General features: G+C 47.2%; 1 protein-coding gene across 6 annotated transcripts in view; it reads left to right on the forward strand.

The window, feature by feature from the left end:
- LOC143293065 (disco-interacting protein 2 homolog C-like) overlaps positions 1 to 12,732 on the forward strand; it is an 89,272-nt gene that overhangs the window by 50,753 nt on the left and 25,787 nt on the right. For 5 of the 6 annotated variants that reach the window (XM_076603944.1, XM_076603945.1, XM_076603941.1 and 2 more), the window contains 10 exons: positions 62 to 181; positions 1,584 to 1,698; positions 3,905 to 4,044; positions 4,531 to 4,748; positions 5,559 to 5,686; positions 7,312 to 7,396; positions 8,904 to 9,002; positions 10,424 to 10,556; positions 11,166 to 11,275; positions 12,576 to 12,656. In XM_076603944.1, coding sequence (XP_076460059.1) covers positions 62 to 181; positions 1,584 to 1,698; positions 3,905 to 4,044; positions 4,531 to 4,748; positions 5,559 to 5,686; positions 7,312 to 7,396; positions 8,904 to 9,002; positions 10,424 to 10,556; positions 11,166 to 11,275; positions 12,576 to 12,656 — 1,229 coding nt within the window. Of the gene's footprint in view, positions 1 to 61; positions 182 to 1,583; positions 1,699 to 3,904; positions 4,045 to 4,530; positions 4,749 to 5,450; positions 5,496 to 5,558; positions 5,687 to 7,311; positions 7,397 to 8,903; positions 9,003 to 10,423; positions 10,557 to 11,165; positions 11,276 to 12,575; positions 12,657 to 12,732 lie in introns of all 6 variants that reach the window. The other variant, XM_076603942.1, reaches the window with a different exon arrangement.

Below are 12,732 nucleotides of genomic sequence, written 5' to 3' on the forward strand. Positions count from 1 at the left end.
CATCTTGATGGTGTAAAAGCTGTGCCCAGGTTGTGAAGGTGAATGTATGTGTGTGTTGCAGCCTCAGTGGCGGTGGTGAAGTCCAGAGACATGCACTGGGGGCTGCTGGCACAAAAAGACCACAAAGACATCAACTTCACCTCCCTCCGCCTGCTGCTGATTGCCGACGGGGCCAACCCCTGTGAGTGACCCCCGGCCTCCCTGTCTCTCTGTGCACTGTGTCTCGGGCATTGTGCACATACTTTATCTCTTCTTCTTCTTCGTTCGTAGACTGCAACTCCCACGTTCACTCGTATGCACACGAGTGGGCTTTTACGTGTATGACCGTTTTTACCCGCCATGTAGGCAGCCATACTCCGTTTTCGGGGGTGTGCATGCTGGGTATGTTCTTGTTTCCATAACCCGCCGAACGCTGACATGGATTACGGGATCTTTAACGTGCGTATTTGATCTTGTGCTTGCATATACACACAAAGGGGGTTCAGGCACTGGCAGGTCTGCACATATGTTGACCTGGGAGATCATAAAAATCTCCTCCCTTCACCCACCAGGCGCCGTCACCGTGATTCGAACCCGGGATCCTCAGATTGACAGTCCAACGCTTTAACCACTTGGCTATTGTGCCCGTCACATACTTTATCACCCCTTGTGTTTTGTCAGCGAGAGAAGAGAAATCGTGAAGACTGCAGTGCGAATGCAGAATGTTTTATTCAGATTTCAGCCAAGGTCTCCAGCTGAAGGGGACAGTCATACACCAGTTTCATAAGTGGATCTTCAGACAGGACAATGAAATATGGATGATGATAATCACTTTTGATATCTGTTTTTGTAGCCATACACGCAGCCATACACAGACGTTATAGAGTTTTGTGAATTAAGAATGCCAGGTTAGATTGTACAGCCTCATTCCTTGAGGACATATACAAATGAAATGTAAAGTGACAGTGATTATGAAACTATTTGTTCTAAATATATTTCATTCTGAAGTCTGAAAGTGCAGGACAGCGAAGCACGATATGAACATCATTTTCCTCGCAATCATGGTGTGAACTTGTTGTCAGCCCTTTGTTTCCACTTCACCTAAAATAGTGACAGCAGTACCAAACTGTGCATTGGATGTGATGTGATTGAGCATTTGATGTGACGTGAATGGAATTTGATGTGTTTGATGTGACGTGATTGAGGATTTGATGTGGTTGTGGATTTGGATTTGATGTGATTGATGATTTGATGTCTTTGATGTGCAGTGATTCTGGATTTGATGTGTTTGATGTGAGTTGTATTTGATGTGATATGATCTTACCACAGCTGGGCCTGACTAACAGTGCATGGTGTTGTGTGTGTGTGTGTGTGTGTGTGTGTTGCTGGGTTGTGTGTGTGTTGTGGGTGTGTGGTGTGTGTGTGTGTGTTGTGGGTGTGTGGTGTGTGTGTGTGGTGTGTATTGTGGGTGTGTGGTGTGTGTGTGTGGTGTGTGTGTGGTGTGTGTGTTGTGTGTGTGTGGTGTGTGTGTGTGATGTGTGGTGTGTGTGTGTGGTGTGTGATGTGTGGTGTGTGTGATGTGTGGTGTGTGGTGTGTGTGGCAGGGTCCCTGACCTCCTGTGATTCCTTCCTAAGTGCTTTCCAGTCCAAGGGCCTGCGCCCCGAGGCCATCTGTCCCTGTGCCAGCTCCTCTGAGGCCCTCACTGTCTCCATACGAAGGTACTGTCTCCATACCACAGTACTCACGGTCTCCCTCCATACACAAGGTACTCACTGTCTCCATACCAAGGTACTCATTGTCTCCATACTGTCACCATACGAAGGTACTCACTGTCTCCATACGAAGGTACTCACTGTCTCCATACGAAGGTACTCACTGTCTCCCTCCATACCAAGGTACTCACTGTCTCCATACCAAGGTACTCACTGTCTCCCTCCATACCAAGGTACTCACTGTCTCCATACCAAGGTACTCACTGTCTGTCTCCATACCAAGATACTCACTGTCTCCATACCAAGGTACTCACTGTCTCCATACCAAGGTACTCACTGTCTCCCTCCATACCAAGGTACTCACTGTCTCCATACCAAGGTACTCACTGTCTGTCTCCATACCAAGGTACTCACTGTCTCCCTCCATACCAAGGTACTCACTGTCTCCATACCAAGGTACTCACTGTCTCCATACCAAGGTACCCACTGTCTCCCTCCATACCAAGGTACTCACTGTCTCCATACCAAGGTACTCACTGTCTGTCTCCATACCAAGGTACTCACTGTCTCCATACCAAGGTACTCACTGTCTGTCTCCATACCAAGGTACTCACTGTCTCCCTCCATACCAAGGTACTCACTGTCTCCATACCAAGGTACTCACTGTCTCCATACCAAGGTACTCACTGTCTCCCTCCATACCAAGGTACTCACTGTCTCCATACCAAGGTACTCACTGTCTCCCTCCATACCAAGGTACTCACTGTCTCCCTCCATACCAAGGTACTTATTGTCTCCATACCAAGGTACTCACTGTCTCCCTCCATACCAAGGTACTCACTGTCTCCATACCAAGGTACTTACTGTCTCCATACGAAGGTACTCACTGTCTCCTTACGAAGGTACTCACTGTCTCCCTCCATACCAAGGTACTCACTGTCTCCCTCCATACCAAGGTACTCACTGTCTCCCTCACTGTCTCCCTCCATACCAAGGTACTCACTGTCTCCATACCAAGGTACTCACTGTCTCCATACCAAGGTACTCACTCACAGGGAGAAACTGGAACTGAGGCTGTGTTGCTGTACGTCGATCAGGGGCCACAATTCTTAACAAGGAATGGGACGAGACAGGACATGTTTATTTCAGGAAACACGATGGGGGGGGGGTGAAAATGTTACATGTTTCATGTCATTAATGCAAATACCAATAGCATATGGTATTGTACTCACAATTATTTACAACAGCCATAACTGTTTGGTTCAGACGTACATAAGACATACATTTTGAGGAAGAAGAGAAAAGAAGAAAAAAAAGTAACATACAAGAGATACAGCATTGTACAATACATGTATGCAAAAAGTGAATGGACATTTATCCCAAATGTAAATAGGACAATTAAAAAAAAAAGAAAGAAAAAAAGTGTAAACAAACTGACTCAAAGAGATGCGCTTTGTCTGTCCAGTTCAGTCAGAAAGCATTCATTAGAATTTTAAGGAATATAATCAGATGGGTCAACAATGTTGTTTGGACGTGTGAAGAATTTGGTTTTTTTCTTGTTTCTTCAAAGATAAGGTCTGGGAAGGGAAGGAAGTGCCAGTGATGGGGTGGGGTCGGGGCGGTGGGATGGGGGGGGAGGGGGAGGGGATGGTCAGTTTGTACCAACATCAGTCAAACAAAGCAAAACAAAAAACAACTAAAAATTGGGTTCCTCATTCCAAGAGCAGCAGCAGTTTTACACTGTTGTTTGGGTTATTCCCTATGGAAATAAAATGAAAGTAAAAGTAGGGTGTTGACTGTGGGCAGGTGTCACACTGTTGTTGGGTTATTCCCTGTGGAAATAAAATGAAAGTAAAAGTAGGGTGTTGACTGTGGGCAGGCCTGGCAAGAGCAGCAGCAGTGCCACACTGTTGTTGGGTTATTCCCTGTGGAAATAAAATGAAAGTAAAAGTAGGGTGTTGACTGTGGACTAATGCCACACTGTTGTTGGGTTATTCCCCATGGAAATAAAATGAAAGTAAAAGTATGGTGTTGACTGTGGACAGGCCAGGCAAGAGCAGCAGACAGTGCCACACTGTTGTTGGGTTATTCCCTGTGGAAATAAACTGAAAGTAAAAGTAGGGTGTTGACTGTGGACACGTGCCACACTGTTGTTGGGTTATTCCCTGTGGAAATAAAATGAAAGTAAAAGTAGGGTGTTGACTGTGGACAGGCCTGGCAAGAGCAGCAGCAGTGCCACAGGGCGGGGCATCCTTTCGATGCAGGGTCTGAGTTACGGGGTGGTGAGGGTGGACAACGAGAACTCCCTCACCTCCCTCACCCTGCAGGACTGTGGCCAGGTCATGCCCGGAGGTCAGTGCCACGCCCACCCTGTGTTTGTTGTGTGTGTGCATGCTGACATGTAGCTCTCTCATATCTCATACACATACACACACTCACGGATATACCTCTCTCTGTCTGTCTGTCTGTCTGTCTCTCTCACTCACACATACACACATTTCTGTCATACATACCTTTATCCATACACACATTCTCTCTCACTCACACACATGGACGCCCACACACACTCAGCCCCCCATCCCCACCCCCACCCCCACCCCCATTCACACACACACACAGCTCTGTCATACACACTTTCACACACACATATCTATCCTATATACATTCACACACATATCTCTGTCATACACACACACACACACACACACACACACACACACACACACATGTTGACTTAAAATTGACCTCACCTTGACTTGCCATGTCCTTTGATGTTGACTTAACCTTGACCTTTGATATTGACCTCCCCCTCCCACCCCTGCACCCCACACCCTGCAGCCCTGATGGTGGTGATCAAGCTGGATGGCGCCCCCTACCTGTGCAAGACGGACGAGGTTGGGGAGCTGTGTGTGTGCTCCGGCTACACGGGCACCAGCTACTGGGGCCTACAGGGCATCACCATTACCACCTTCCAGGTGCAGCCACTCACCGCTGATGGCCGCGTTCTGGGCGACAAGCTGTACGTCCGCACGGGACTCATCGGATTCCTGGGGCCGGTGAGTGTGGGGGATACTATGCAATGCAATGCTGTGTTGTTGAGAAACATTAAGCTCTACATCCGCACGGGACTCATTGCCTTTCTGGGGCCGGTGAGTGTGGTGGACACTATGCAATGCAATACTATGCAATGCAGTGCAGTGCTGTATTGTTGTGAAACATGAAGCTTTGCTTCCACACAGGACTTATAGGCTTCGTGGGGCCTGTGAGTGTGAATGCAATGCAGTACAATACAACATAAGTCAACATATGTGGAGTGATGGCCTAGAGGTAATGCATCCACCTAGGAAGCGAGAGAATCTGAGCACGCTAGTTCGAATCACGGCTCAGCCACCGATATTTTCTCCCCCTCCACTAGACCTTGAGTGGTGGTCTGGACGCTAGTCATTCGGATGAGACGATAGGTCCTGTGTGCAGCATGCACTTAGCGCACGTAAAAGAACCCACGGCAACAAAAGGGTTGTCCCTGGCAAAATTCTGTAGAAAAATCCACTCGGCAGGAAAAACAAATAAAACTGCACGCAGGAAAAAATACCAAAAAATGTGTGGCGCTGTAGTGTAGCGACGCGGTCTCCCTGGGGAAAGCAGCCCGAATTTCACACAGAGAAATGTGTTGTGATAAAAAGAAATACAAATACAAATACAATGCAATACAATACAATACAGCAGTGATAGTGCATGTGGAGGATGCATGTTGGCAGGGAGGGCTGGTGTTTGTGTGTGGGAGCAAGGAGGGTCTGATGCAGGTGTTACAATGTGTTACAAGGTGTCACAGGTGTTACAAGGTGTTTGTTGATGTTTGTTGGCAGGGAGGGCTGGTGTTTGTGTGTGGGAGCAAGGAGGGTCTCATGCAGGTGGGCAGCCGACGCCACAACACGGACGACATCATCGCCACAGTGCTGGCTGTGGAGCCCATGAAGTTCATCTACAGGGGCAGGTGAGGGGACAGCACCTGGTCACTGACTGACCTTGGCCTTTCACCCCCCCTGGGGTTTGGCCAACACCTGGCTTTTTATGACAGATTGATGTTAGTTTACAGTTGGGCCAACACCTGGCTTTTTATCACAGATTGATGTTAGTTTACAGTTGGGCCAACACCTGGCTTTTTATCACAGATTGATGTTAGTTTACAGTTGGGCCAACACCTGGCTTTTTATCACAGATTGATGTTAGCTTAGAGTTGGGCCAACACCTGGCTTTTTATCACAGATTGACGTTAGTTTACAGTGTGTGTCATGCTGGATCTTAAAGCTGAGTCTCATTCTAGGAGGCAAGATGATGCTGGATCTTAAAGCTGAGTCTCATTCTAGGAGGCAAGATGATGCTGGATCTTAAAGCTGTCTCATTCTAGGAGGCAGGATGATGCTGGATCTTAAAGCTGAGTCTCATTCTAGGAGGCAGGATGATGCTGGATCTTAAAGCTGAGTCTCATTCTAGGAGGCAGGATGATGTTGGATCTTAAAGCTGAGTCTCATTCTAGGAGGCAGGATGATGCTGGATCTTAAAGCTGAGTCTCATTCTAAGAGGCAAGATGATGCTGGATCTTAAAGCTGAGTCTCATTCTAGGAGGCAGGATGATGTTGGATCTTAAAGCTGAGTCTCATTCTAGGAGGCAGGATGATGCTGGATCTTAAAGCTGAGTCTCATTCTAGGAGGCAGGATGATGTTGGATCTTAAAGCTGAGTCTCATTCTAGGAGGCAGGATGATGTTGGATCTTAAAGCTGAGTCTCATTCTAGGAGGCAGGATGATGCTGGATCTTAAAGCTCTCATTCTAGGAGGCAGGATGATGTTGGATCTTAAAGCTGAGTCTCATTCTAGGAGGCAGGATGATGTTGGATCTTAAAGCTGAGTCTCATTCTAGGAGGCAGGATGATGCTGGATCTTAAAGCTGAGTCTCATTCTAGGAGGCAGGATGATGTTGGATCTTAAAGCTGAGTCTCATTCTAGGAGGCAGGATGATGTTGGATCTTAAAGCTGAGTCTCATTCTAGGAGGCAGGATGATGTTGGATCTTAAAGCTGAGTCTCATTCTAGGAGGCAGGATGATGCTGGATCTTAAAGCTGAGTCTCATTCTAGGAGGCAGGATGATGCTGGATCTTAAAGCTGAGTCTCATTCTAGGAGGCAGGATGATGCTGGATCTTAAAGCTGAGTCTCATTCTAGGAGGCAGGATGATGCTGGATCTTAAAGCTGAGTCTCATTCTAGGAGGCAGGATGATGCTGGATCTTAAAGCTGAGTCTCATTCTAGGAGGCAGGATGATGCTGGATCTTAAAGCTGAGTCTCATTCTAGGAGGCAGGATGATGCTGGATCTTAAAGCTGAGTCTCATTCTACGAGGCAGGATGATGCTGGATCTTAAAGCTGAGTCTCATTCTAGGAGGCAGGATGATGCTGGATCTTAAAGCTGAGTCTCATTCTAGGAGGCAGGATGATGCTGGATCTTAAAGCTACAGCATTGGTTTGTGTAAAGAGGGAAAGAAATTAAACAGATGTTATAGATATATCAATTGTACAATTGAGATCTGAACAATGGTGATATATTACATTATCTGTTTTTCAGAATCGCTGTATTTTCCATCCGTGTTCTGAAGGATGAGAGAATCTGTATCATCGCTGAACAGCGGCCAGACTGCACAGAAGAGGAGGTAACTGCCAGCTCTCTGTTCTTTCATGGCCTTAAAACATGTTTAGATTACACATACATGACCGTGACCCAAAAACATCTCCTTTCCAAAGTAGCTTCAGTTTCTCTACCTTTCTGTCTGTCTGTCTATATATATATATTGTAAGTTTTGTCTTTCTTCTTCTTCTTCTTCTGCGTTCGTGGGCTGCAACTCCCACGATCACTCGTATGGACACAAGTGGGATTTTACGTGTATATTTACCCCACCATGTAGGCAGCCATATTCTGCTTTCGGGGGTGTGCATGCTGAGTATGTTCTTGTTTCCATAACCCACCAAACGCTGACATGAATTACAGGATCTTTAACGTGCATATTTGATCTTCTGCTTGCATATACACACGAAGGGGGTTCAGGCACTAGCAGGTCTGCACATATGTTGACCTGGGAGATCGTAAAAATCTCCACCCTTTACCCACCAGGCGCTGTCACCGTGATTCGAACTCGGGACCCTCAGATTGAAAGTCCAACGCTTTAACCACTCGGCTATTGCGCCCGTCGTTTTGTCTTTCATCCCTCTCACTCACAGCTGTACATGTTTGTGTGCATGAATCTCAATATGATGATAAAGTATTCTGTATTCAGTGACTTGTGTGTAAGTGCTTTGATTTGTCTCTGCACAAGATGCAGCACTATATGTTGTATTGAACTTTAATACTTTCTATCACAACAGATTTCTCAGAGTACAATTTGGGGCTGTTTTCCCAGAGGACAATGTGTCACTACAGTGCAGCACTACTCTTGTTTTCTTGTCTTCTCTTTTTGCCGCATGCAAGTGGATTGGTTTTACTGTCAGAGTGGATTTTCCAACAGACTTTTGCCAGGGACATCACTTTTGTTGTCATGGGTTCCTTTCCGTGTGCTAAGTGCATGGTGCACATGGGACCTCAGTTTGTCATCCCTTCCAAATGACTAGCACCCAGACCACCACTCAAGGTCTGGCAGAGGAGGAGGGGGTGTAAAAATCCTTGTCCATGTCCATATGTGGGACTTGAACCTGTGAACACTTACTTCCTGGTCGGGTGTATTACCACTGGGCCACCACTCCATGAATACTTTATGATGATGGTGGTGTTGGTGCTGCTGCTGCTGCTGATGATGATGATGATGATGCTTACGATGGTGATGATGATGATAATGACAATGATGATGGTGATGATGATGGTGGTGTTGGTGCTGTTGCCGCTGCTGCTGCTGATGATGATGATGCTTACGATGGTGATGATGATGACGACGACAATGATGATGGTGATGATGATGATGAACACAGTGAAAATTATGATTGTGATGATGATGATGATGATGATGATGATGATATACAGTGACAATTAAGATGGTGGTTATGATGATGATGACGATGAAGATGACAATGACGATGATGAGGATGGTGGTGTTGGTGCTGCTGCTGCTGCTGCTGATGATGATGACGATGAAGATGACTATGACGATGATGAGGATGGTGATGTTGCAGAGTTTCCAGTGGATGAGTCGGGTGCTGCAGGCAGTTGACAGTATTCACCAGGTGGGGGTGTACTGCCTGGCTCTGGTGCCCCCCAACTACCTGCCAAAGGTAGGTACACACTGCACTGCACTGCACTGCACTGCGTTGTGCTACACTGCACTACACTGCGCTGCGCTGCGCTGCGCTGCACTACACTGCATACACTGCACTGCACTGCGCTGCGCTGGACTACACTGCGCTGCACTACACTACACTGCACTGCACTGCACTGCGCTGCACTGCACTGCACTACACTGCACTGCACTATACTACACTGCACTACACTGCACTACACTGAACTACGCTACACTGCACTACACTGCACTGCACTACACTGCACTGCACTGAACTACACTACACTGCACTACACTACACTGTGCTGCACTACAACTGCACTACAATACACTGCACTGCACTACACTGCACTACACTACACTACACTGCACTGCACTCCACTCCACTACACTGCACTGCACTGCACTGAACTACACTACACTGCACTACACTACACTGCGCTGCACTACAACTGCACTACACTACACTACAATACACTGCACTGCACTACACTGCACTGCACTACACTACACTACACTACACTGCACTGCACTGCACTGCACTACACTACACTGCACTGCACTGCATTACACTACACTACACTACACTGCACTACACTGCACTGCACTGCACTGTACTGCACTACACTACACTGCACTGCACTGCACTGCACTGCACTGCACTGCACTACACTACACTGCACTGCACTGCACTGCACTGCACTACACTACACTGCACTGCACTACACTGCACTACACTACACTGCACTGCACTGCACTACACTACACTACACTATGACACAGTGTGTGGTGTGATGTGGTGTGACACTGTGGTGTGACACAGTGTGTGATGTGGTGTGACGTGGTGTGACACACTGTGTGGTGTGACGTGGTGTGACACACTGTGTGGTGTGACACAGTGTGTGTTGTGACGTGGTGTGACACACTGTGTGGTGTGACATGGTGTGACACACTGTGTGGTGTGACACAGTGTGTGGTGTGACAGTGTGTGGTGTGACACAGTGTGTGGTGTGACACAGTGTGTGGTGTGACGTGGTGTGACACACTGTGTAGTGTGACGTGGTGTGACACAGTGTGTGGTGTGACACAGTGTGTGGTGTGACGTGGTGTGACACAGTGTGTGGTGTGACGTGGTGTGACACAGTGTGTGGTGTGACACAGTGTGTGGTGTGACACAGTGTGTGGTGTGACGTGGTGTGACACACTGTGTGGTGTGACGTGGTGTGACACAGTGTGTGGTGTGACGTGGTGTGACACAGTGTGTGGTGTGACACAGTGTGTGGTGTGACGTGGTGTGACACAGTGTGTGGTGTGACGTGGTGTGACACAGTGTGTGGTGTGACGTGGTGTGACACACTGTGTGACGTGGCATGCGATGTACCATGCAGTGAGGGACATGCCCACCTGTTGTTGCAGACGCCCCTGGGTGGTATCCACCTGCATGAGACCAAGAAGAAGTTCCTGGACGGCTCCCTTCACCCGGCCAACGTGCTGATGTGTCCCCACACCTGTGTCACCAACCTGCCCAAACCCAGGGAGCTCCATCCAGGTGAGGCTGACAGTCACCTGGCCTCTGTCTCTGACAGGCACACAGATACACCACAGCTCTGAACCTGGAACTTTTCTGATGCTATTTGGATGTGAATGTGTGTGTGTGTGTGAATTGCAGATCTTGCGTCTTTGGAATTATCTCATAAATATGTTGTCAACATTAGCAGCACTGAAGTCTAGACAGTGTGTAATGCAGATAGGTTTCAGTTCAGCATATTGAACCACTGCCTTCATATCCAAACACAGGAATGTGAAATTGCTGGTAACAGATGACACACCAAACCATAGCAGTCGTTAAGTCTTCCTTTTTTTTCTTTGCATTTGCTTTTGCATTTTCACTTGGAGAACTTAGACTTATTTATTTCAAATCTTCTGTTGAAAGATTTCTTCTGTCATGCTGTTTTGATCCACGGACAACAGTTCACTTCAGTTTCTCAAAGAGGCGTCACTGCGTTCAGACAAGTCCATATACGCTTCACCAGATCTGCTAAGCAGAAGCAGATGACACAGACAAACAAAGACACTTGTGAACAAAGCCACAAACATGACAGCACAAAGGACACAGTGAAGGGAAGAAAAGAACGACCCATGTGTGGCGCTGTTGCAGACATCAAGCCCTCAGCGGTGCATGTGGGCAACATCGTACAGGGGGCACGTATGGCCTGGGCACAGGGTCGTGACCTGGGGCTGACCGAGGAGGAGTCTGACAGCAGGAAGGTGAGTTGGGGAGGGGGGTGTGTGTGTTGGGGGGGGGGGGAGGGGATGATGGGGGTTTTCATAGTGGGGGTAAGTCAGGATGGCTAGGGGGCATTGGTAAGTCTGAATGTGAGACAGGGGGTGTGACTGGTGACACCAGTCTAAATGTGAGACAGGGGTGTGATGTCTGTGTTCCTGTATCAAGATGGTAATTATAATGATGGGCATTTATAATGCACTCTACCTCCTTAGCCCAGGGGCCCCATAGCACTAACAGTCAACATCAGTAAGGAGAAAAATGTTTATAAAAATCATCAGCACAGGGCGCCATAATTGAGACTTATGAACAAGGTTAAATCCAGCGTGTCAGTGACAAAGCATATACACACAGAAACGCACACACACACATACAAATGAAATCAAATCAAATTATGGTGCTGAGAGCCTCGCCGACCTTTAAGGCCATCTCAAGGCTACACACACACACACACACACACACACACACACACACACACACACACACACACACACACACACACACACAATGTGTACCTGAAATTCTAAAGGAAAGTGATGGTAGAGACATTAACTGATGTGTGTGTGTTTTGTGTGTGTGTGATGTATTATATGTGTATTATCAATGGTTTCTCCAATGCAGTGTGAAGTCATTTACAGCTCAATCTTTTGTGAAGGACTATGACTCTCAAACTAGGAGACAAAATTGCACTGGCTCTTAGTGCTGCAGCCTTGTGGGCTAGTTGGCCTTTGGGAACCATCCCAGTGCCAACTGTCCTAAAACCCTCTTGGCCGAGAGCATGGGGATGTAACTTGGGCAAGACACTCTCCACTATAATCAGATTCTGGCCCAGATAGTCGGGACAGCAGTTGCCTCCTCTGCTGTTCTGATGGTGATAGTGGGACACGACTGACTATACATATGTATATATATGATGTGTGTATGGCTGTGTGTTGTGTATATGTGTTGTGTATATGTTAATGGGCTGTGTGTGTGATGTGTGTTGTGTATGATATGTGTATGGCTGTGTGATGCGTGTTGTGTATGATATGTGTATGGCTGTGTGTGTGTGATGTGTGTTGTGTATGATATGTGTATGGCTGTGTGTGTGACGTGTGTTGTGTATATGTGTATGGGTCTGTGTGTGTGATGTGTGTTGTGTATGATATGTGTATGGCTGTGTGTTGTGTATGATATGTGTTGTGTATGATGTGTGTATGGCTGTGTGTTGTGTAGATGTGTGTTATGATATGTGTATAGCTGTGTGTGATGTGTATGATATGTGTATGATGTGTGTGGTGGCAGCACCAGTTCCTGACGGAGATCCTGAGGTGGCGGGCACAGACAACAGCGGACCACGTCCTCTTCACCTTGCTCAATGCCAGGGTAGGTTCTGGGTTCAAACCTCTGTTTACTCAATCATAAACATTGACAGAATGCAATAGAATGGAAAATAGAAAGC

This window comes from Babylonia areolata, chromosome 18 (assembly GCF_041734735.1).
Source record: "Babylonia areolata isolate BAREFJ2019XMU chromosome 18, ASM4173473v1, whole genome shotgun sequence".
Taxonomy (NCBI): domain Eukaryota; kingdom Metazoa; phylum Mollusca; class Gastropoda; order Neogastropoda; family Buccinidae; genus Babylonia; species Babylonia areolata.